The sequence below is a fragment of the Nothoprocta perdicaria genome, unplaced genomic scaffold, assembly GCF_003342845.1.
Source record: "Nothoprocta perdicaria isolate Ctin4 unplaced genomic scaffold, notPer1 scaffold_282, whole genome shotgun sequence".
In the NCBI taxonomy this organism is placed as follows: Eukaryota; Metazoa; Chordata; class Aves; order Tinamiformes; family Tinamidae; genus Nothoprocta; species Nothoprocta perdicaria.
This window is the reverse complement of record NW_020455513.1, coordinates 325,829-352,504: the sequence shown is the minus strand read 5'-3', so window position 1 is coordinate 352,504 and position 26,676 is coordinate 325,829. Positions and strand designations below refer to the sequence as shown.

Sequence of the window (26,676 nt, the reverse complement as noted above, 5' to 3'; positions counted from 1 at the left end):
GTTACAATATTTGCTGATGTACTTTCTGAAACAGGTAAGAAAGGGTTGGAATTTCCAAGAGAAAAAAAAAAAAGAAATAAAACGAGACGCCACTTAAGCAGATGCATGCTCAGAGGAGCCATGAAAAAAAGCAAAAGGATTCCCACATCTTGCTGCACAAAAGGTAAAAATGAAACATCCAGAAACTAGCAAATATATTTAAAAATCCCTTTGAAGTTGGTCTATCCAAAAAAACACATCAATTAAACGGTATTTATCAATCACTGCTATCTAAGTTAATTAAAACAAATACCTAGTTCATTCCTTTCTTTATGATGATTTATCTTATGTTTTATTAGAGTACTTGTGGCTGAAAGAGGAACAGAAATACTATTCCTAGTTGCTGTATCTTTGGACATAAATGAGTATGTCCTCCCAGATTGTAAAATGAAGCTATTAGGACCATTTTAATTTAACGTCCTGCAGAGCAAACATCATGGCTCTTCCCTACATTAAATCTCTTAAAGCCACACTAAGGGTGGTCAACTGCAGCCTTTCCTGTTCAAACATGACTTTTATTTTTAAAAACATACACATTAAAAGAGAAGTCACTGCTACCCTTGCTCATTTCTATAGGTCATCGCCCTTACTTCAATACGCACATTTCATTTAGATTCAGAGTTTGTCTAGATTCAGCATCTGGCCATTAGATCCTGACACGCTTTTGTCTGACAGACCGAGGATTCCTCCAGGATCACGTGTCTGTTCCCTGCAGAGTCCCTGCCTATTGTCAACACATCTCTCCCTAAATCTGCCTGATAAGCTAACGAAGTCAAGCTGTCAGAAAGCACGCTTTCCCAAACTTTTAATCATTTTAATGTCTCTTCTCTGGTGCTTCTCCATATTTCTCCATATCTTTCTTGACCTGCAGACATCAGAACTGTCCGAATATTCCAGCAATGGCCACAGTTGTTCCAAACGCAGAGCTGAAGTGACTTCCCAAGCTCTCTCCGTCAGTTGTTTTTCTTACGGATACTGCAGTGCTGCAGTAGCCCTCGTGGCCACAGTGTCCCACCATGGCCCGCAGGCAGCCGGTTACACCGCAGGGGACACCGACCCTTTCCAGTAGGCGCTTCGCAGCACGCAGGCCCGCGTCTGCAAGCATCGCCTACATTCTCTATTTCTGGATTTATGGTATTATATTGGACTGATCTAACACATACACTACTAGGTCCAAATGACTACACAGTTTTGTGAATAACAGTCTTCCCACCACCTCCATTTCAGCATCACCTGAAAAGTTTAATAAAATTTTTTTCTAAATAATGCCTCAAAGAACCAACCTCTAGTCTGGTCGAAGCAGTCATTAAGCATAACACAGAACTTCATCAAATTCAGTCTATTTAATTCCAAATTTCTTTTGCATTATTCTAATGTACTAGTCAAAAATGTCATGACTAAATTACATATTTATTTCCTTTGCAAAGTTATTTTCCCCTTYCTTGTAGAACTATCCCTAGGCATTGCATCACGCGGAAGATATATTTATTCCTCATTCCTCTCTGTTCTCAATATTATCTCATGGAGCTCTGTCATAGACTTGTACAACCGTAGAATTATCTCAGCTTGCATAATGCAAGCTGCTTCTGACACACACGCATGCAGAGAGGAAAAAAGACAAAATCCTGAGCAGCTGAAGTGCAAAGACTCTTAGAGCTCAAGCTGCAGAGATGATTTTTTGTGCTATCTCATGATGATGTGTATTTCATTCGTGGAAGGTAACAGTCAAGATCCATATACAYAACAGCTTTGGAGCATGCACCACAGGGTGGAGTGTCCTGCAGAGACTCCCAATACTAATTAGAACAGGGAAGCTCCACATAGGAAGCCTCCAAGTTAACGAAGCACATGGAATTAAAGGCCACAAGGTGCTCGGGATCTCCCTGACATCTCTGCACAGTCCTACGCTGGGCATTTTAGAAGCATGTGGTTGGATGTGGGTATCGTTCCCTGTCCAAAACTAGTCAGGTATTTCTGAACGCTTGCATAGCTGAACTAAACCAGTTCTGTCTCAAAAAAAAAGAACAGTTGTTCCTGCTGTGTAAAGCATCGAATAAAAAAAGGGTAAACAAACATCATAGAAGAGAGGAGTTGGAACAGGAATAGTTGTTGCAATGAGGAAGCTTATATTCATATTAGATTCATATTTATTTGTTTCTATTCGAGTAAAAAAGGCTGAAATATGCAACTGACATACAGTGTCATCCTACTCTGTTCAGGACAGGTTAGTAACTCCTCTTGCGTGCAGATGGCTTGCACAAGAAACACAACGCTGCTCAATTTCTCTCCACATATCTTTTCTTTCCTGGTGAATGGCTGTCTGATTTCTCCCTGTATTTGCATACAAAGAGGTATTCATACAAGAAAGGGGAATAATTTCTGCTAATAGTGTATTTTTCAGTCTTTGCCTACATTTCCACAATTCTCACTTGTTTTTTCTTTTATTCAAAGTGATTACTGCTCTAACTCTTGCAATAAAGTAATTAGCTTGCTTTCTCTTAGGATGGTTGGGGCAAGAAAGCCAAGGGTTACCTTACTATTATCAATAGTAATGTTTAGACTAGTTTTTCAAAAAAAGGGGGATGATTAATACATGACCTAAGTGAATTTCTCTATCTATGCCCTAAAATGACATTTGAATCCATTGATCAATTTGAACTAGAGGAAGAGACCTTAGAGAAATTGAGTTTCTATAGATTTCCTGAACACAGACAGTTGAGGAGAAGTTGCTGATCCCATCAACACACTGACTGCAGCGTGATACAATCCCTCAGTAAACAACGGAACTCCAGGGAAAAAGATCCTTAAAATTCCCCAATCACGTGAGAATCTGTTAAGCTAGACCTGAGAGTAAAGAAATCCCAAGGAATGGCTTCATAGGAATAGCAGTCCATGCTAACAGCAGTGCTCCTGGAATTGTTTGCTCCTTAAAGGGATACATGAATGTCTTGTTTTCTCTTTAACAGGTCTCTCTCCCGTAAGGCATTTAAAAGAGCTAAGGCAAAAATACCTGGTAGAAAGCTCAGGAGCCACTACCCGCTCTTACACGTGCAATTGTGAATTTGGGTTACTCAGAAGACACCAAAGCAGTATTTTGGTTGAAGCATGATGGTGGACAGTGGCTGCCAACTGGCCATCGTGTTAAACCAAACCAAAGAGCTGAGACTCAAACTCCCCACTTGCTACAATCCACCTAGTCCTGTAAACGGGCACACTGTGCTCTTCTCCCATTTTATAACCACAACACAGAGATGCCTTTAGTCGAGCTCAGGTGTCAGTTGTCTAACATTTAATTCTTTGGCGATAAACAAATACAGCGTTTCAACCAATCTCCCTGTTGGAGTTTTTATTCTACGAGCAAAGACAATAAAAACAGCCTGTATTCATGAGCAATTGTAAGGAAAAGCCATTCGGCTGGTGTATAMATTGCTCTCTTAAGGTTAAGCAAACACTGAACCTCTGAGCAGGAGGACTGTGCAGACGGGGTAAATCACAGCTGGAATTCCCAGGGCGCTGGGGCAGCGCTGCAGCAGTCTGCCTTGTAACAGGAAAACAGTAATATGGATAAAAGCRTTGCCACTCCAAGCTTCCAGGTGTTTGGGAAAACGTCTTGTTACTTTGGATTTACGATCTCTCTGAGTGAAGGTTAGTTTGGCAGTGTTAAAAACAGAAGGGAAAGAACAACAGGCAACGTGTATAATTTTCTGCCCCAGACTGCACAACTGCGTCTATCTACCTTATTCTCTATGCGAGCCAAGACAGAGACACTATAAATCAGACCTCTTGTGTCAAGGTTTAAGAGAAGCAAGAAATATGCAAAAGAGTAGATCAGCAAGAGGTTGCCTATACTGTAGCTGGCAGTCAGGACTATACTAGAAGTTAGAAGATTAATGCTGTCCATTTTTATTTCCACTGGCCTAGGAGTAAAAGCCAAGATTAAGCACCAGGACTCTCTTGTAACAGGTGCTGAGGGATTACTGCGTATGTTGCTAGCAATTTTTCTCAATATACATGTCAGGTGCAGGGAAAGGCAGGGGTGGGGGGAATGATGAGGGAAGGAAATAGCCTCATTTCCTTCTACTTCTTTCCCAAATCAGCAGGGAGTGAGGGTTCATGAGGGAGGGAGGCAATCCAAAAGGCCCCTTACAATCAGAAAGCCAAGCTCGTTCTCAGCTAGCCTTCTTTGCAAGCTATTGAATTCAGCAGGAAATCACAAGGTGGCTACAAGCAGAGAAGGAGTCACCACCAGTTTCAGCCTGGACACACGCAGGGCACCCTCGGCTGAACCTGCTCTACAAACCACAGCAAGAACCACGGTTTCAGAGCTGTACCCCCTGCATCCCACACTCTTCCCTGCACCACAAGCCATTTATCAGTCCACATCATCYAAGTTGCAGCAAAAACGAGGGCCAGCACCATCACTTAGAGCCCCCAAGCTCCCTACCTGTAGTAGCAGCAACCTGCAAGGCACAAAGARAACGACCTTTAAGCTAGGGTGGCATCTCAGAAACATGGTGAAAAGGCCATTCCTAGGTCAGCCTTAGCAGGCAGGAGGTGCAGGCCCGTGCAGTGCAGCAGATGAAGGGGGGGTTAGCATTCCTGCCCCTCTTCGTGGTAAGTAATACAACCGGTTATTGACGCTGGGATCTGAGGGAGACGGGMAATGTTGGCTCACCAGTTAATGGAGGCCCTCGTTACCATAAACTTTCATCGAGTTGCACTCGAGAAAACAAGCAAACAAAAATAACAGGGGAAAAAATATGCAACTGCACTGCATTCCCAAGTGGCAGAGCTCAGAGGGTGGTGATAAATGGGGCCGAGTCCAGTTGGAGGCCTGTGGCCAGTGGTGTCCCCCAGGGGTCAGTGCTGGGCCCAGTGCTGTTCAACTTTTCATCAATGACCTGGACGAGGGCACGGAATGCACCCTGAGCAAGTTTGCGGATGACACCAAGCTAAGTGGAGTGGCCGACACTCCGGAGGGCTGTGCTGCCATCCAGAGGGACCTGGACAGGCTGGAGAGTTGGGCAGAGAGGAACCTCATGAGGTTCAATAAGGACAAGTGCAGGGTCCTGCACCTGGGGAGGAATAACCCCAGGCAYCAGTACAGATTAGGGGTCGACCTGCTGGAAAGCACCTCCACGGAGAGGGACCTGGGAGTCCTGGTTGACACTAAGTTAACCATGAGTGAGCAGTGTGCCCTCATGGCCAAGAAGGCCAATGGCATCCTGGCCTGCATCAGGAGGAGTGTTGCCAGCAGGTTGAGGGAGGTGATTCTGCCCCTCTACTCAGCTCTGGTGAGGCCGCACCTGGAGTAYTGTGTKCAGTTCTGGGCWCCCCAGTATAGGAGGGACGTGGAGCTTCTSGAGAGGGTCCAGAGAAGGGCAACCARGATGATTAAGGGAATGGAACATCTCTCGTATGAAGAGAGGCTGAGTGAGCTGGGCCTGTTTTCTCTGGAGAAGAGACGGCTCAGAGGGGATATGATCAATACGTATAAGTTCAGGAAGGGAGAATGCAGGGAGGAAGGGGACAAGCTGTTCTCACTGGTGGCCAGCGACAGGACGAGGGGAAATGGCCACAAGCTGAAGCACAGGAAGTTCCGTCTCCAGGTGAGGAGCAACTTCTTTACTGTTAGGGTGACAGAGCAGTGGAACAGGCTGCCCAGGGAGGTTGTGGAGTCTCCTACTCTGGAGGTCTTCAAAACCCGCCTGGATGCCGCCCTGTGCCACATGCTGTAGGTGTGCCTGCTTGAGCAGGAAGATTGGACTAGATGACCTGTAGAAGTCCCTTCCAACCTTAAATATTCTGTGAATCTGTGAATCTGTGAATTAAAAAAAAATGGATATAATTGTTCATATTAAAATTAACAGGAAAAACACCCTCTAGATGCAAGTCCACAGACTTATATACAATTAAAAGGCATGAAATAAAGTTCCAAAACAAAGTCCTTTGCATGATTTCGGAAAGAAAACATGCGAAGCACTTGAATAYGTGCTGGAAAAAAATGCAGCTAAACAGCACAAATTCGTACAGGATCAGAACAGGAAGGTAAGCCTTTCAGGCAGTATACACAGAAAAAAGAAATGAAGATAATGAATTAAGCCTAGAAAACAAAATACTCATTTTAAAAATCTCTTAATARGAGACCTTCCATGGTATGTGTATCCTTTGTTTCATAAACCCAGACAGGCCAAAAATGAAACTGTGGGTTGGACTACGGAGAAGCAACCCAATACCCAAAACTCTCCAAAGAAAGACAGGAATCTGCAKCTTTACTTAGAACGTTTCTATCAAGATTTCTCAAGGCTGTGAAATCTACACAAGTAACTCCWAATTATGGTAACTATTTCTATAATGATGCAAGTCAGTAATAACTTTATCAATAAAAATACAACAGATGTGGAATAAATGCCATTCAGAAAACACAGTCCTCACATTATCTTCTATTTCAGTTTATGAGTCACTTCTAAATAAGTATTTTTAAAACATGCTTAGTCCAGAAAACTAGATTTAATTCAGGTAAAACTCTCTGTACATCTGAAATGGATTATTTCAAAACAAGGAGCACGAGGTGGCTTTACATCCTTTCCATCAGTTAGGCACTTTGAGGATAAGCACATGGCAAGCCTCTGCAAGCACAGCACTCTGTGATAATCTAGGGGTACTTTCAGCACATGTCCTCTTGCAGATCCACACACCTTCTCCCAAAAGCCTGTCTAAAAATCAAGGTCTGTTATCTGTACTTTAATCTGCAAACAATATCAATTAACCTGCAGCCATCACAGCATGGATCTGCTTAGAATGAAGTTTTGAATTATTTATCTACATTTACAGAATAATTTCCAAGCCAGAGTTCAAACTGCATACATTTTCTTAAGGTTTTGTTTAAATAGCAACGATGTGCGAGGTATGATGATCAGGCCACCGCAGCTTTGGGAACAGACATTATGCACTTCCTGCAGAAAGGGTCAGGAACCTTTTTCTTAAACTTCTTTKTAATGAAAAGATATGAATGGATCCAAACAAAAGCGCTGAGGAGCATATGTTACCTCTGACAAGGCTGCCACTGGAGACAGCTTTGGATCCAAGATAGAACTTCCTGCAAAATCACACCAACACCTTTGCCTTCCCTCATCCAGATGTGGCACTTAACCCAGGTCTTTTGGTTCCTGTACAGCAGTTCCTYGCCCTGACTAGGACAGTCCTGGCTACGGGGGCACATAACACATGGCTTTTCTGCAGGGACATTTTTAGTTTGTTTTCACTGAAGCTGAGCAAAGGGGAGGATTCTGCTGCCCCAAGCACTAGTCATGTTCGGCTCTGGGAAGAGCCAAGATTCTCTTTTGTTCAATATTTTCTTTATAACACTGAATAACATGAATAGCAGAAGGTCCTTTTCTAAGTAAAAACAGCCTGTTCTTTTGGGCTACCTCACAACAGAGAGTGCAGAGGAGTTGTGATTATGAATGTGGATGTCCTATGTTTTAGAGTGGAGCTCAGCAACAGCCTCTGAAGTTGCGCACTCAAATTTAGGTGCCACATTTAAATATTCGATTCCTGGTCTTTCAGGCTGACTGAGATCATTGTGACCGAAATTTCCCCTGCTCAGCCCAAAAAAGAGACTTTGAAGGTAGTAATATCTGTGAAAATGATTTACAGATGTTTTAAAACTTGCTGCCAGCATTCCTACTGAAAGACACTTTCTGGATTTTTAATCTTAACATCCTTTGATTTATGTATTTCTTATGCAGTTTACTGCATAAGATGGAGAGATGAGGGAAAAAGAGCACTAACTCTGATCAGATTGGTTAACATGTAGCTTTTTAAAATGTGTGGCAGACTGACCACGATTTAACCGTTAAATTTAGTTTGTTYAGCTAATGAAAGAAAATTCTGTTGGGTTCTACGTAGTTTGGTCAGCAAGAAACCAAAATGTGTTTTCACGGAAGTCTCAGAAAATAATTTTCTTCTCAGGGATGCTGAAGTCAGCACTTCACAGAATCACAGAGTGGTTGAGGTTGGAAGGGATCTCTGGAGCTCATCTAGTCCAATCCCCTGCTCCAGCAGGGACACCCAGAGCACGGGGCACACGGCGGCATCCAGGCGGGTTTGAAGACCTCCAGAGTAGGAGACTCCACAACCTCCCTGGGCAGCCTGTTCCACTGCTCTGTCACCCTCACAGTAAAGAAGTTCCTACTCCATGGAGATGGATCCCAAATTTGGCTTCCCACAATTGCGCTGATTGTGCAGATCTACTCCTTATTTCAAATTTCAACAAAAATCACAGAAATAATACATGTGTAAGGAAAAACATGAAACATCAAAAGCCATATGTCAAGTCACCMGTTTATTGTATAGGTACCAAAAGCATGGGCTTAAGCTTCCAAATTCTGGAGTCTCTGAGGAGCTAGATCACCAAAATAAGACAGAGGCTTCAACAAGTGGGACTACAAATCCCATCCTCCTGTAAGTTTTGTATTCCATGCAATATGCACCAGAATTAAATAAAGAGATTTCAAAAGCATGCCCAGGAAGCTCATATAGCTGCCTGGTCCCTCACCGCCCCAACCTTCTCCTCCCCAGCTGCCAAGCCACACACAGGTGGGCAACCAGGATGAACAGGGTCACCCACGACATTTCCAAGAAGAGGTACAACTGTCACTAGAGCTTCCATGCTGAGTAACTGCATTATATAGGAAGCCAAGGGCTTATATTATTATTTCTTCTCAAAGTACCACGTTATTCAAAAATCTGGACACTTCACATTTGAACTGAAAAACATACTTTATTTCACCTACAACAGAAGTATTGTGTGGTCCTGCTTGGTGTTTAAACTGCATAAAGACATGGAAAATGATCCCCAGAACATTTTTCGGCCTGCTTTCAAGATTATCTATATTCCCATCAGGCTCAAATAATACAAATATGACTATACAGCACAGGATTTCAGATTGAGGTGGCATTTGTTCAGGATACACTACATTTCCTGACCACTTTCAACATTACTGTTTGAAATAGCTCCTTCTCAAACTTTTGATCTTCTTTCCAGGTGCGAAGAGAAACAGGCATCTATGTTTCCCCTTCCTCATGAAGCAGAGGAATTTCCCCCCTTCCTCCACAGCAGGCTTGCTGTGGCAGGACAGGCAAGGGGCTGCACCAGGGTCCCAGTGAGTTACCGGAATGACAGCTGAAAGACTTGGGTCCAGTTCTGAGCCCCGCTCTGTGCTCTCCTACTTCAAGGGATCACGGAGATACTCTACAGCTTGGGTCACAACACACATGTTTTACTCACAAACTAATGTCAGAAGGCCTTTCTTCCACGTCTCTGGCAATATCTGCAATACCGTTCACCTCTCCTTTGGTTGTTTGTGACACACTCCTAGGCTGTGCTTGTAGGAAATAAGGCAGGAGTATGTCTTCACCTGCCACGGCCTAAACAGRTGATGCTCTTATGATAAAGATCCAAAACAGAGGCCAAAGTTAACTCATGTACAAATCCTAAACTGCTCTGGGAATATTCTTTTTGTGTAAATGTCTCTTAGTATTACTTCAGTTTCACTAAACAAGTTATTTTTGTCACTAACACAATACTAGGAAGAAGACTGATGCTAAATTAGCATGGAGTAGAGGGTACTTGAGGCTAAAATGAGTGAGGGCTGCCAGCGGGAAGGCAGATTTGCTGTTTCTCATTAAAAGTGCAATTGATTGAATTCTGTTTCTGTATCACASAATACCTTTAGGTTGGAATCTCATAATAAGTATTCTGAGGTATCAGAATATCAGAATCACTATTTAAAATTCATTATTCATACCTGTGTAATCTAATATTCACAGGCTTGCCAGCACACTGCTTTGGACAGTTCTCACAGTTCGTTCCTTCAAAATATTCACAGCCTCCCCCATGGGAATCCTGACAGATCTTTAATTCTCCTGCAGCAAAATCCCAGCAAGTGGCAATTCCCAGAAGTTGCAGCCCTTTTAACCAGCTTGGAAATCCCTCCTCCGTAGACCATGAAACACAACAGTTACGTATCGAGGTGACTGATTCGTCTCCTGCCTTCTCAGGAGGTGGAGAGTCACTGCGGCCTCCCTGCGGCCTTCAGACGTTCGGACATTTCTCCACAGCTCGTCGCCAGCCACAGGCCTGCCTGCGAGAAGCACTGTTGGATGCTGGACTAGCTGAGAACCAAGGGCAGAAAAAGTACCAGCTGCCAGGTCTTAGTCTAGTCCAGGCCTGCTGTTTCCTCAAGTAATTACAGCCAAAAGTCCCTGTGATGTCTTGACATTCCCTCTATACTACAGCATTTCAGTTTAACTGTTTTTTCCACCCCCTCACCTGAGGTTTGCTTTGCTTATTAGGAAAGTTAGGGTCAAATATAATGAGATATTATTCTAGTTTAAAAATAATATTTTTAACAACTCCACTTTTAACCTCAGCTTCAGATTAGCAAATTTTCCTGGGTGATAATTTATTTATTGTTCATGAAAAATGTCTTTAGTGACATGTTCAAAAATACCAAGCCAGCTGGCARGCACTACAGCCACACATAAACAGAAAACAAACAAAAAAAACAGAATTCATATGCCTACCATATCTAGTCAATACTGTAACAAAGCACCATGTTAACAGGTCAGACCATGACTACCTTCTACTTTGTATTTTCCACCATTTTCTACCCAACTTTACAAATGCAAATAAGCATAAGATGCAAAACAAAAAGAAACGAGTGCTGTGCATTTTGAAAACAAGTTACAAAATTCCTTGTTGAAGGTTAAGCAGTGAATGACCGACTTTAATTTGCTGGTTTAACTATCATCAGAGGAGATAATTTGAAGTCCAGAACAAAACTGATTTGCATAAGTGATATTATCTAATTATGCAATTCTCCAAGCTAAACCAGTCACTTTGTCTTGCAAAGTGCAGCTTAAAAATAAACAGTCCAAACATATGGGAACTCTCTGCTGGGACAAACATAGAAGAATTCAAACCCAAGAATTCATACCATCASCTAGAAACTAAGAGAGTTCTGCTTAAAACGCTGTGATTTACACTAGGGATTTAGAATAAATTTAATTAGTTTCCTGCATTCCAGCAAAGTATATTAAGAGAAAATGAATTCTCTCAGCATAAAACAGTGAAACAATGAAGAGCAAATGAGCTAAGCCAGCTTCATAAATCAATTTATGCAAGTCATGCTAAATATGTGCTAATCCCAATCTGCATTCCCGTCAGATATTACCATATGAGTACATTCAGCAATTTTAATTTAAATTGCCTGCACTTAAACAGAAAAGGGCAGCAAATCCAGACCACTGTTATAATTGATATTTACTATTATAGTGTTACATTTTATCTGGAAAAAAATGACAAAGCTTTCAGAGGTAAACAATGTGCACTGGCTCCTCTGAAATGCTGCTCTTAATCCTTTTAAATGCAGCATGACACCGGTTGAACCTCAACAGTCCTCAAGGTGGAGAAGAATAACCAGGAGAGTAAAATCTTCCTTTGAGATTTACTATTTTCCAAGTTCAGCAACCTAATATGTTTTCCATTTGCCTTTAAAATGAAACAAAATCATGTGGAATTACTAATAGCTGGCTCCGTAAAGGGTAGGAAGGTTAATCTGGATATGCCTGAGGAGTTCACTCAAAAGTTTGCTCAGTGTTTTGAAATTCAGATATCTTACTAGGTTGGATTGAAAGTCCTGTGAAAATAGCTTWTTCTCATGTTATTTCATTACTTCCACAAATATTCCCAAGTCAATTCCCTCATTACTGGGAAGTATTAAAAGAAAAGGATTATTTCAACTTCTTTAGTTACATCAGATRTCAAGCAGGCCAAAAAGATTATGTTCTGAAAAGAGCATATTTTYGCACAGAAAAGCTTTTCCTTTGTTGGCAGTAGACCTTGCATTTATTAGCTGCTATGCCCATTTGATTTTTGGTAACAAATTAATAGATAGCTGCAAGATTTTCTTATGAAACTTGACTTTCTCAGATTTGTGGAAATATTGACTCAATATTTAATAGAAAGGGGAGTTCTGAGGCCAAGTTGGACTCTCTGATCAAGTCAACAACCTTAACTTTTCAATCTGGAGGTAGAAATAAGAACAATTTACCTACACAGAAATAACATTCACTAAGAAAACCAGAAGGTTGGCCACCAAACAGAACTGTCGACCTCCAGCTAGCTCCACGGTTGATTGCTAGCTGTACAATTAATTGCTTATCCCAAAAAAGTACTTAGGCCCTTCTCATTCAGGAAACCACCTCTAGAGTCTSTGCAAGTCGGTTATTATTCTGGAATTAGAATTACATTTTAATCCATATCAAGAGTTATTTTAAACATGGGGTGGAAGCACCATCCCTAACATACAAATAAAGGCACACAGGTGGATGAAGCAATGTAGTCACACTAGCTCAGCCAGCTTCTGGTAGACCTACATCTAGAGCCATGTCTATCAACCACAACATGAGCATGGTAGTGTATCACGCTACAAAATCTTCTTATTATGCAAGAAATTGTGTTTCCTGAGAAGGGAAATACGAGGAATCTTTCTTACCTGGCAAAAAACGATGCTGCCACCGAGGTGCCAGTGGACACTTCACTGGCCACRTAGGTGCTCTGGGAAGCCGGGACGCTGAACAAGGAGGGTTTATCTGYGTTGTAGCGGTTCAAGGCTGCTTCCGTGAGGCCCTCTCGGCTCGTCTCTGTCATAAGCTGAGAGATCTAAAGACAGAAAAAGAGAGAACAGAGTCACCAGACAAGGCCCATTAGCTCACCCCTCCTCAACCAGAAGTGCCTTTGGGCTGCAAATGGAGTGAGGTGCATTCCAGGCACCACACCTTTGCAGCTCTGTGAGCAACATTATTGCCTCTGTTGGGCCAATCCGCACCGTTTGGTCTCAGACCTAACCTTGTTTGCATTACAGCTAATGGGATAAATTCACCCCATYGCTGGAAATAACCAATAATTTATGCATCTTTCCCTCTATATGGAAAGGGAAGTATAGACTATCATCTTTGCTCAGTTTCACCTTTGCTGACAAAACAGATGGTTTGGAAGTGTGCAAGGTATTATTTTTATCTCAGAAAAAAACARTGCTTTTCTTTGCTTTTGTAAAATACCACAGCAGTAGGCTATTAAGTATTTTTGTTGACCTTCCTTCAGGAAARCTAACATAGAAGATAACAAATTGTCTCTGGGATCCCAGACTATTTATCATTTCTCTAGAAAAATCAAGATTATTTCTGTCCATTTTCATTGGCTTTCTTACAAGGTTTTAAACATCCCATGATTTCACTCTTCTGATAGCCCATTTAGCGTTTTTTTCCACATTAGGAAGCCACATCCCAGCGTTCAGTTGTCAGGAAGAACAAACACAGTTCAGACAGAACTGGATCCAGGGCTCCTTAAATTAACAAAGAGATTCTTACTGACTTCAGGGAAAGCCAAGTCAGCTTTATTTGGAGAATAAGGTCCACAGAACCTTATTTTCTGAAATTCTKTTTTTTCCATTAACTTACCATGGCATGGCACGTCATCCACTGTACCTCAAACAGTTCTTAACTTCCCTTTCCTCTTTCCCTCATCTTAACCACAAATTAGCTTTTGTTTACATATGCATATCTCAAAATTGCTACATATAGATGCAAAGAGCTCTCCCAAATCACAGCTAGCAATCTTCCAGTGCATAACTTCCTTCTCGGTGCAAACAGCCCACTAGAACAAGTCTCTCATCTATCCAATATCAATTCTTGTGCTTATCGTCACAGCAGTAATAGAATACCTTTGTGAAGCCTATTAAATGAAATACTTCTCTCTGCTGTAGTTTTGTTTTTCTGGGTAGACTTGCTTTATTTCAATTATTACTATTATGTGCTTCAGTTATTAATTGCAAAGTAAAGGAACTATGTTTTTCATTTTGGAAATAAGAAGTGGTAAGATGTGGAGATGTTTACTCTATTCTGCAGAAGATTAGACCATAATCATTGTTAAACCACCACTAGGCCACTTCTGTTGCTCATGGAAATATGTAATGTGCAATATGGAAAGTTTATCCTTATTTGAGGCATTTTGAAAACAATCTGCCTATCTCAAGAACAGCAGTGCTCTACTAGTTGCTGTATTCTATAAAGAATGAGCAAAACTGCTCAAAGTATCCTGATCATCTTAGTCACTATTAAGCCTTTCTGGTTTACCAGTTTATGACTAGAAGAGGAGTGCTCTCGAAARGCTATGGCTGAAATCTTCTAGTAATACTTTAAAATTCTCTATTTTAGTCTGCTTGCCAAGATACCTCCCTACATTTCCACCATGGGAGCAACCAGACATTTTTTTCCCCTCTGTATTCTCCTACACCTTCATATATCCAATTGGGATATCCAATACACTTGAATTCAATAAACACTCTTTTCCTCAAGCTCTTCATACATTTTGATAAACCAGCTATTTCTATTTGCAATGAATGAATTGGATCAAGACTGTGCCCTATTGCCTCAAATTATCCCTAAAAACAATCTCATGAACTGCCATGACAGGAAGTACCGAGCAAGCAAAGAATTACCAAGCTCTTTCTTCAGAGCAGGACACGCTCCTGTTTGCTCACCTAAGTCCACCTCCTTCATATATTTGATGGTCCATCCCTGACCTCAACAGCCAGTTGCCAGCACTGAYCCTGCCACCAAGCAGTGACCCTCATTTCCAAGGCAACTTGATGGCAGTTAAAGGGCTGATGAGTTGGTTTATCTCAAGACAACCTCTCTGAGGCATAAATTCGCCACCTAATGCCAAGTAAAGGTTCACTGTTCAAAATGAGAATTATCACACCAGCACATTTCCATTAGCCTCAGCAGGTCTTTTGAAGCTACAAGGGCAGGAAAGAAGAATATTAACCAACTCCTCCAAACAAAAGGATTTGTTTGCCTTGGTGTCTGGGATATGCAAAAAGTATCTATAATACCACAGGTTTAAAGAAGTCACTACTTGGTTTCGTAATAATGAAGACTTTCAGGTGAGCCACACTCCTACCCACAAGTGCTGTGAGTATGACCAAGCCTGGATCAAGCACTAGAAACAAAGAGCCTCAAACTGATGGAGGGCATTTMTCGAAAGGTATTACCCTCAAGCTTCCTCAAAAACTGATTAGACACTTCATAAGATTTTTGAATAAGTTCTTAAATACAAGCACTCACTCCAAACTAATCATATACTTACTCACCACAGAAACAYGGGATTCTTGTGAAAAAATATGAAAATAGACCATTCCCCTTTACCTACACACTCAAACGGAAACAGATATTAGTCAGCATGTGAAATGTTATTTTATTAATGGAGAGGAAGATGTTGAATAGTTTGCACTTAGATGACATTTTCTTATATTAAGAGCTCAGAGGAACTGAATAAGAAAGTGGAAATAATCAAATTATTTAAAAATTCTGTATTGGTTTGGTACCACACTAACCAAATGTCAGAGAGAAAAAGAGATCAACAATATTTATATCCTAYGGACAAACGTAGAAGGGGCTTGTTTCTATCTACATATAGGCTTTTCTCTTGTGTACTGCTCTCCTATAGCATATCCTATACAACAGGTCAAGTGCTGCAAGGATAATGAGCCACTCAACTTCAAGCTGTGCCACATCGGCACGGTATTGACCACCGGATCCTGCTGGAACGGCAGCAGCTCTTCCCTACCCTGGTTCCCGTTAATTCACACAGCTTGCTTTGTTGCAGAAAACAGGAAGCTACTGTTGACATTGATATTGATGGATTATCTGTGGAAAACGGCATTCTAGTGTAAACAGGCACGTGAGAGAGCCCTCCCCAGCTCCACAGCCTGGCACTCGCAGCGCAGCTTGCGGGGACCTGGTCAGCTCCCTCTTGCCCTGAGGGTCCGGAGCTACCACCTGCTYTCCTGATCCATGCTGGCACGCTTCCTGGGCGAAACCGGCCTCTCCAAGAGAGCTCTCTCAGGACCAAGTTCCCATACGCCCGTACGCTGCTGTGCCCCAGGCTCCCCCCATTCACTATCTGCCTCAGCAGGGACACTTCTTCGCTGGCAGCATTCTGCAAGGACTCCAAAACCAAAACAATCTGTTTTACCTAGTATAAGACATACATAAATTAACACCAAATAGGAAATAGTGTCAACTAGAGTCCAAGATCTCCTAACCTAGGAATGGTTTCWCCTCCAAGTTATAAAGTCTGCTTATTTTCTCTAGCTGCCCTTCCTATCCCAATTGGCCATATAGATCAAGCATCACCTTCATGCTTTTAACAAATTTTCAGTTTCAAACACTATACTCGAGTATCTTCTCACTTTGAAACTTTTTTATTCTTAAACTTGAAGGTTTTTCAAGGCCAGTTTTAGCACTTGCATTCTTTACTTGAGAAAGTGGGATTTCAAACAGAAATATCTCCCGAAGCAGTACAAGATGATGTATTTCCCTAAAATTCAACAACCTGTTGTTCATAATCTGGGAAATGCACAACACCACTTGACCTTATGCAGGTCCGAACAAATGAAAGGAAGCACTGATAGAACTTCATCATAAACTGAAATAGAACTCACACCAAGTTTTGCTTGAAAGAGTTCCTCAAGTCACCACACTACTATATTTTCCTTATAATAACAGTAGAGAGGAAACTAAAACTTGATGCTTGATGCTGGAATTGTCCCTTTGATGAAGGGACACAAAGAACAAAGATGGTGCAATGCCCAATTCTGGACCTCGCTCGGAGACTTTTTTTTTTAATTATTTCCTGTACATATTTTTACTACACAATTTTGTGCTTTTGGGTCAATCCACAGGCTAAGTATCTCATTTGACATCCACAATGCCCACAATATTTGACTAATAAATCTTCATTTATTCACAGAAATCAATGCATGCACATGAGGTAGCATGGAGAAAGAAGTCAAAGGTACTTCATACAGAAATATCTAGAGACTACTGACGTAGAATTCATCCTGCTGCATTTTTTTCATTTGCTTAGCAGGTTGGGGCATGTAGAAATCATCTAAATTATTGTATCAAACTGAAGAGCTTGCTGGAGAGGTATCTTGCCATCCCATTTATTTYATTCTGCAGACACACTATCAAATTATCCCTTTCTGCTCTTGACATTTCTCATTGAAGGTCACAAAAACAGACAAGTAATTTTTTTTTTCCCATTGGAATGCACCAAGGATACATCACACTTTTAAAGAAAAAATATTACCAAAGTAATTATAGAATTTCTCTCCTTCTCATCTCAGTTCAAAAGAATTAGTTAAAAACATGTGCTTTGAGCATGAACAAACTCAGTATTTTTATGGAATGAGTGGCAAGTAGGCTTCACATAAATCTGCCCCTTCACCATGGCTGCCCCTCTGACTATTTACTGACTTCCTGCATGTTAAGAGGGAAAGAACAGACCATTCCATTTTCTTCCCCTTCTCTTCTGTGATTGCCCACATACCACATACATGAGGTTTAATATAGGTTAATAGGGTATATTTTGAGCAATTCCTGCATTGAATTGTTGGCAGCACATCACTGCCTGGATAAGCAATGAGAAGACAAAGCATGGAACAAGGCAACCTTTCATGCCTCAATAAAAACCTTTTAAGTGCACATGGAGCGAGACAGATGTCCCTCCCAAGGCCTCATTTTTYCTCCTGTCTCATAAAAACTAGGCATCCATTAACCTCCTCTTTCACTGCTCTCTGACAGTRTATACCAAGAGCTGGAGATAAGTCGTGAGTTAAAATCCCTACTTCACAGGAGAAAAGATGGCCCTGCACAATTACCAGCCAGCCTAAATTCTGTTACTGCAGCASTTCAGAGCAACTCTGTGCATAGGACTTGCCATCTGCAGCATGAGGTGGGTATCTGCATAAGGACATTTTACTGCCAAGTTCATTAATGCTTCTAAAGCTCTTGGCTAAACATTCCAACTGGAAGTGCTGTAGGAATGGAAGTTACCATTTTGGGTAGATGTGAAACATCCTTTACTCTGGAGGAAATGGAGGAAATTCAGGAACACTCCCAAAATTTAGTTAGCTTCCCTGACTGACAAATGAAGTAGACACGCAGCAATAGATGAAACCCATCTACATCKGAAACTAAACCTTAGGTGGCACTCTGTGCAGAATTCTTCCTGCAGCAATCCTCAGTGGTCAGAGATCCCTGTGTTGGGAGACAAGTTCCCTAGCAAGAAAACACCAATAGTAGAAATCTCTTTCATAAACACAGACTGGTGCATGACTTCTTAGGTAGAGTATTCTTCAATCAGAGCTGCCCAATAAATGCTGAAGGAATAACTGTCTGGCTTCTTTTAACTACATGACCCACCTCCGTCCTTCAAAAAGGGATCTTCTCTAAGGCTTCCTTCTCAAAGATAATGTTTTAGGAAGGGGAGCTTTAAAGTATGCCTCCCCTAAAAGTGTAGCACACCAAGAACAACATAAATTCATCATAAATCTCTTAACGACACAAGCTTAGCAGCTTAATTTTGATGTTTCCATTCCCACAGCATTTCACAAAAACGATGAAATCATACACCAGAAAAAAAAATACTGCAGTTTTAGCATTACACACAACCGGGTGCTTTGGCTCTTTTGAAAAATTGACCTTTTGTCTTCTTTCCAAATCTTTTTGGCTTATCATAATTTACTCTCAACCAGAAGAACAAAGTTATTGCTCCAGCTGAGCTGAAAAAGACTGCCTTTTGGTCTGTGGCAGCCCTGGGAAAGAAAATGGAGAGGCATTTCATCGTGTTGTTAACTTGTTCAAATAACTGTTCAAATAACAGCAACTAATTCCAATTCTTTTAGGTTAAAGATGAATATTTTATCTTTCATTGAATAAAAAAAATGAACACAAACACAATCTAATTTCACTTTTTTGGTTAAGAACATTAAGAGTTAACTCAAYACTTATGATTTAGCTCAGCAATATTTTTACAGTGTCACTGCACAAATCAAGGCAATCAAGATGAGTAAAGCAAGTTGATTATTCCAGAGAAGGACTTCTGGAAATACTGACTTCATCCTTTTTGCCCAACACGTAGATTTAACATCTTACAAATATTCTGCAATAGCAAAAAAAAATGCAGAAAAAAAGATTTACACTATGGTAGCACCAGGAACACACCGTAAGAGCTGAAATTCACTATGCTCATTTTTAAAAAGAAGAAACAAACGTGAGAAAGTTGCTATTTATTTCAGTTTTGTAATTTTTGAGGTTTTTTGAGAGGTGACCACGTGGAAATAGAAAAGGAAAATATTTGACCCTTTCAAGTATCATTGTTAAATACAGTTTCAAATAACTTTGAAATAAATCTGGTAAGGGGTTTATGAAGGTAATTGTGGATGAAAAATAACCCCAAAACTCCTCACTGAAAGGWGATGTGGGGATGAGGGAATAAGGGGAAAGAAGTCTCTTGTGCTCATTACAGAGCTAATTAAACACATCCKTCTCCAGGTAAAAAGAAACAATGATGAAATTCAGTCAGAGCAACTTGAAAGTGGTGATTTCCTAGGGCAGTCATCTTTAACACGAACCGACTACCAAAGACACACTCTGCATTTATCAAAAACCACTTAATACAACAAAGGTGACATTTCAGGAGCTATTCAGGACAGCATCCACCTGTAGAAGAAATAACTYTGGAATGGTAACAAGTTTCTGTAGCTAAGGGCACTGACACAGTTTTATAGCAACCTGCCATTTACGTACGACCTTTTTCTCTCAGCAGGGAGTATTAATCTGCCCAAGACCACTGCAGCCACTGATACAGAGCGTGAGCAGCATCAAGACAGCAAGTCCAGATAGCCCTTTCCTGTCAAAAGGACATGTTCTATGCAAAACAGACTGAAAATGGGACACGCGTAATGTTTGCTGAATTCAGTCTCTGTCTTRAATATGTGATGTAGACATAATGCATATTGGTTAGGAAAGGCAACTATTCACTGCAAAAGCTGAAACTCTAGGTAAGGTGCTTGTGCATGGTGTGCTCCAGCTTTACTCAAATTTGCACACAAAACATAAAACATTCATCTAGTAGAAGGGATGACACAGGAAAGCGCAGCTTTAAAAACAAGGAGGWTTTTCAAAGGAAGATCAGTGGCATGGCAAGAGCGCCAGTTATGTTTACCTCCTCAGGAAGGAGGGTTTGAATGCATTTAGCACACAGTAATTTTCCTTAAACATTWCTGATGCACTATGGCAGCACCTAGAGCCTAACTGCAGCCTCCAGCTCGGGTGCTGTCCAAAAGAAAGCTGGCCTTTGCTGCAGCCACCTCCCCTGCCCCCTATAAACACAACAGCTACTTCACACAGATCTAATGCATCCTGCTGCACAGATGAAATCAGGACACGGGCACATCCACCCATCAAAACTGCTCTGATGCAATTTACTCTGCTGCAGGAGCCTGTACCCTTACATAAAACATTTCACTACAAATCACTGTGCTTTAGCTCAGCTACTCAGCAGCAGTGGTTCTACCGTTTTTAAGACATTTTCATCTGATTCCTGTTCCTAAGAGTAACATCTTTTAAAATAGTAGTTTATAATGCTTTTTATATTTTTTTCCATGATTCCACTATTAAATGTTATTAAGCCATATGCTCAGCTGGCATCTCTCCCTCTTACTTCTATCGCCCATTCACTGTACAGTGAAAGAAAAGAAAAAACAACAAATACAAGGTAACAGCGCTGCCTGAAAATCTGTGAGTCAGTATTGACGTTTTGTTTTTACTTAGCAATGAATTCACTTTTCTCAACTTGCCAGTGCCCTCCTGAGCAAAGGAATCCATGGACAGAATACATGGTGCTCTAAAACTACCTCAAAAGGAATTGGTATACAGAGACTGAAAGAATATCGACCAGGAGAGGTTCTTGCTCTCTGATTCTGCAGAGAGGTTTCCTGAGCAGAAAGAGAACCAATTTCAGAAAACAATAATCCTAGAGGAGGGAGATTACATGATCCGAAGAGTTTAGGAGGGCAAATATCTACTCTCACTAAACTTACATGGTGTGGAAGCTGCTGATTCCAGTCTGCAGTGGTCCTTCCACTCTGAGTGACCCCAAGATTCAAACTGTATTTATTGGCAACCCCTGGGTTATCAAGCCAATTCCAAAGGACTCTACCTCATTTCAAAAAGGCAAGGCCTTCATAACTCCCCTTTGGCCACCCCTGTGTCTCCCGATGTCCGTCCCAGACCAGGCCACCGTCTCCCGCCCCCGAGGGAAGCCACGGGCGGACGCGCAGGGCCGTCCCGCAGGGCGCGGGGCTGCTCACCCCCCTGCACAGCGCGGCCCCAGCCCCTCCGCACACCGCGGCCCCCTCGCAGGCGCAGAGCCACCGCGCCGGCCCTGCCAGCACCCGGCAACGGGAGGTTCTGCCTCCAACTTTGGGATCCTCAACACCCCACCAACACAAAGAAACATTGTGCAGCAATATAATAAGGTTGCTTCCTTTCTTGTTAAGACAACGAAAACAAGGCAATCTATGGGAAAGCTAAGTTTGCCCTCAGCCTTCAGGGTTTTTTTTAAACCGACTTTATTAAAGCTAATTTTCTTAATTACCTGCATATCCTGCTGCTGCATTTTAAAGCTATGCAGCTGGAAATTAATTGGATTTTTTTTCCTACTATGAGTTTTAATTGCTATCAGATTTGTAGCTTATTACATGAGAAAGGGACTTGCTCTCTTTTGGCTCAGTTAAAGCAGAGCTCCAACATCCAGATTCAGCAATTAAACTGCAGGCCTGTGTTGCATCCTGTACGTTTTGAGACCCCCCAATGTTAGGTTTACGTCCATTAAGCTTCACATTTTGGAGCAACACAAAGTGGGTGCAGACACGCAGCAGGAAGACCATGCAAAGACAGGCACACATCTGAGTCCTGGCCCGCCACATACACGGGCAGCGAAGAGAGGAGCTGGGCGCCCACCATGTGCAGCAGCAACACCTCTGTTATAAACACAAACTTCACTTCTCTGATCCCGGGCTGTCCTGCCAGCAGTGTCAAAACGCTACAGGAAGTTCAGCTCTTACTGCAGYTCTTGCTCTGCCCCAAGCAGCAATCTGTAACCGCTGACCTTTCGCTCGTCTCTTGACGAGAAGGGCTCTAGAAGCTGCCAGTGTGTGTCAGCGGGTGGGCTTAGATCAAATGGCATTATTGACCCAGAAAGCAACCTCCTTCCATAGCTAGGAAGAAAGGCAGCAATAAAACCCACCATTACTTTCTCTACATATAAGCACATTATCTGGGTCATTGCTCTTTATTTAAAAAGACTTGTGATCAAGTCCTACTGAAACATGAGGAAAGAAAACAACTTCACTTTCAGTATGAAAAAAAMCTGACAGGATTAGAGAGAGATTCCTGTAAAAATTATCATAGAAAGAGTATCCTAAAAACAAATTCAACCCACGCTATTAGCACCTCAGGATCTCACCTGTCTAGGAGGTAACACCAGCACACGTCTCATGTCTCTGAACCAGCTAATCATAGGAGGTAGAATGGCCCCAAAGCATCTACCAAATATCCTCARCCTACTTACAACTTGGTACCATTCCACTAGCTTCCTCATGGCAGAGAAGTTATGAATGCGAGCTTTTCCTAAACTGATGCCAAAGGCTGAAGTATAGTAGTGCTGGCAGATACCACAATAATATGCATTTTTTTTCTGTGTTTTAGGTCTCAGGGATGCATTACGGTATTTTATAAACAGAAGGAATCAGTGGACTGATTTTGCACCCAATATACAGGCTTTTGAACAAATACAAAACAAATTATTTTTGCAACTATATTATCTTTCTCAGCAACATTCTTTTTTCAGRTCAAACAAATGCTGGATAATAGTTTTCAAAGCAGATAGTGATTTGAGAGCACAATTTCCCCTAATTCTCAAGTAAGTGTCAAGTAAGGTTAATAGATACAAGTCAAACATCCCAGCTAGAAAACACCAGCTCTAGAAGAAGCTCTTTTGCCTTGTCCCAACAGCACTGAAATTAACCCTAAATGAAAGCACAGCAGGTTCACCTTGGATATCTCCAGGAACTCAGCAAAATCAYCTCAGAAGGATTTCTTTGAGAATCCATTATGAAGTTCCAAACCTCTCTAGGAAAACTTTAATCTCTATCAAAGTCTTTAGAAACTTTAGCCCGTAATGGCAGAACATCTGTGACTGTTSAAGTGTTGATCGCAGAGAAAGTTGGGACGATTTAGAAGCCAGGTATATTTTGGATAAAGTAATGCACAAGTCTTKGAATTTTAAGTTCCCTTAAGTGAAAGGAGCCTGGAAAATAATTTTTGATCTATCAAATATTCTGTTAGAGATTTATCGTGTAGTATTCTCTTCTGAACACTTCTCTAATTGATCTTCACATAAGAACATATATTTAAAAACTGATTAAATGGGAGTTAAGCTCTGAYACCAATGATTATTAATACTGCTTCTACAGCTATCTCTTTTGCTGCCTCTATGAAATATTAATCATCTGAAGGAACACTGAGGAAAGCCTTGTATATCCTGATCAATCCAAATGGAATAAAATTAAAAGCACACATTTTAATGCTTTGTTATACTGGTATTTTTAATGATAGGTGTGAGGTTCCAAGTGCAGCCATCTCTTTAGAATCATCGAAAACTGAGGGCAGCAAAAAAAAGCTTTAAAAAGAAATGCAACACTGAGATCTTAAGTCTGGACATTACATTGATGTGTTCTTTACCTCCCTTTGAGTTTACCTTAATCACTGCTGCAACACATTTCCCAGCAAGTTCCTCCTGTCTCCCCCCCAAGTTCCCAGTTGCATTCCATCAATATTTCCTTTTCTTAAAAAAAAAAAAAAAGAAAAAAAAGGGGGGGGGGGGCGGCGGTAATTTCTGTCATTCCAGAAAAGAGCATCTTCCCTCCTTCCCTTGTTTGTTTAGTCTAAGTCCTTCAGGAGGTTTTTAGAACTGTATCTAGTCTTTTTTCCTACATGAAACTTGTATCTTAAAATGTTGCTATCAAGTTTAGTGCTCACAATGCAATTAACATTGTTCAAGTTGCACAAACGCAGGTGACCCATTCAATCCATCATTTGTAAGGCTGTCCAGGAGTCAGTTTGCTTTCCAAATGGTGACTACCTGGAATCATATCAAAGGCTGTAAGGACTCAGGCACATAAATTAATTGCTCTGCTGAGTCACAACAACTGTCAACATGCACACTCCTAGCCTGTGGCAAATACAAATTAATATAACTTAAATTAGCTCTAGAAGTGATTAAAAAAAAGGTAAAGTTATCTTGCATTTGCTGGAGGCTAAGATCATGCATTCAAGTTACTCTGCGTTAGTACACTTGCTTAAAAAAACCCATCAAGTTGATTGCGTGCAAGTCCTGAGACCAGACCACAATACTACTATGATGGCATCTCGGATGAATTCAGATTGAAGTTGACACAGCAACGCTCATTTTTCATTCAAAATAAATTGTTACATTCTGATGTAGCCCAGGATATCCATTATGCAAAACTGCTCATATATGGAAATGCTCAGAAGTTATACCATATGTTCAACAGGGTTCTGTAAGGCTGAACGGAAACAGGGAACTGGCTATTTGGTCCAAAACTGCATTAAAGATGTGTCAGAGCAGAAACAAACAAAAAAAGCCAACATTGTGGTGCTATGAGAAAGGTACTTCAGGGGACAAATTTTCCCCTAAAGTGCCCTAAAGAAAAGGCCAAAAATGGTGAGTTGTGCACTTGCCTACAGTGAGCTGGTCCGACTTCATTCCCAGCAGCTGAATGTTAACAYGTTCTTCAGAAGCCAACACTTTCCAATACAAATAACTTGCAAGACCTTAACACCTGCTAACTGCTCAACTCAAAAAGCATGACAATATTGTGTGTCTTTTTGCCAGCAGGAAAAAAGCGTTTAGCCTCAATTTCCATGCCCAAAGACTTCCACCTTCAGTGAACTGCATGAACCATGAACAGATCCATTGTCCCCCTATGTAACAGTTGTACTAAGTTGCATCACCCTTTGGCTTTGTGCAACCTCCTCCCCCTTTCTGTGCCTGCAGAACACCCTTGCAGGTGTTCCCTTCTTTCATGGTACCAACATGGAGTTGGAGCAACAGCTAATTTCACAGTTATCAGTGTTAATAAGAGCTACCATGAAATTGTCTCCTTTCCAGAGGAATTCTGAGTGTTAAGTTCATCCTCTCATTTCMTATAAGTTCTGTCAAGTTTTTAAACACAATCGTCTCAGCTGACCAGTTTGATTTTGTAGATCTTTTAGTGGGATCAAAGTTGAGCATGGTTTTCCTGGAACTAGCTGAACATTACATCAGCAAAAGCTAATCTAATGYGCAATTTAAAGGCATACTATGATCTTTCCCCAATACGTATAATCTGCATTTTGGTCTGCATGTACCCTCACTCTCCTTTCTCATCATTAAAGTTTTACACTAAGAAACTCACACTCCCACCTTGCCTGTTAAAGTTCTTCAGGTATGTTAGGAACTGTAGGCATATTGATGATCCTTTCTCAGCTGGAATTTAGTGCACATCCTTCTGAAGGCTGTGTAACCAATATCAATCACCTTCTAACCCGTGAAAAGAGATCAAACGGAGAACATTTTCTCATTGACAATGATTTTAGATGCCTCTGCTTTTTAAGCTATACTTGAGCCACTGAGCTCCTCTGCTTTCCATGGAGGGGCCTCAAAAACACCATTGACAGTTTTAGAAGACTTCAACTACAGACATATATATTTTAAAATTTGTGCAGTTCTGTAAAGTGAGTAAATACAAAGGAAAGGAACACTGAATGCAATCTGGCTGTGTTCACAGCACTTTCCAAAAAGGCAAAAACCAAAAAAAAGAAACAGTTGCAGATTCATCACCCGCAATGCTAAAAAACTGTGAACATTCCTGAAACAAGATACTCCTTTAAAACTCAGTTAATTTATCTTATTATTAAAATTTGGGATGGACAAACATTAAATGCTTAATCCATCCAGGATTAGTTTACAGTGYAAGAAAACTCAGGGCTACTCAAAGGGAGACTCCATACAGCTTTAGTGATCTCCTATGAGCCATTTCCCAGCTAGAAGAGCTTGAAATGACAAGTTAATGATAGTCACACACAAAATCTTACACATCTAACTGTACACATTGGAATGCCAATGTGTACAGTACATACTGGAAATTTAGTCCTTCATTTGGAGGTACATTTTGTCTACCTTCTCATAGGAAACTTTATTCACAGTACACAGACAGTGTGTTCTTCAGTTGTTACTATAAAGTATTTTTGCTGGTGTTTCCAGGAAATTGATCTCATGGAGATCCTTACTTTGTGAATAATCTAAGGCTCTCATGATTTTCTTAATTTCAGTCTCATTGCAGGCTTATTAATATCTGCTTATTTTTATTCTTTAAATACCTTTTGYCCTCTTAGTAGCCTAAGAGGCAAAGGAAAAAAAATTATTTTGAAAATTTGGAAAAACTTACCAAAAGCTTAAGAGAAGATACCAGTCTAAGAAATTTTTTTGCAAGTATATAGTCCGATCTTGCACTTATTTCTCATAAAAGTCAGTGAACGCAATCTTCAGAGAGACCATTTCTCCACCTTTTTACCTAACATCACTGAATATGT

The 26,676-nt window shown here is 41.1% G+C and overlaps 1 protein-coding gene across 1 annotated transcript in view; it reads right to left on the bottom strand.

Annotated features, from left to right (window-relative positions):
* The window catches only part of KIF26B (kinesin family member 26B), a 275,000-nt gene that overhangs the window by 150,754 nt on the left and 97,570 nt on the right, over positions 1-26,676 (bottom strand). Inside the window, exon 4 of the mRNA XM_026041343.1 lies at positions 12,603-12,769. Coding sequence (XP_025897128.1) covers positions 12,603-12,769 — 167 coding nt within the window. The remainder of the gene's footprint in view (positions 1-12,602; positions 12,770-26,676) is intronic.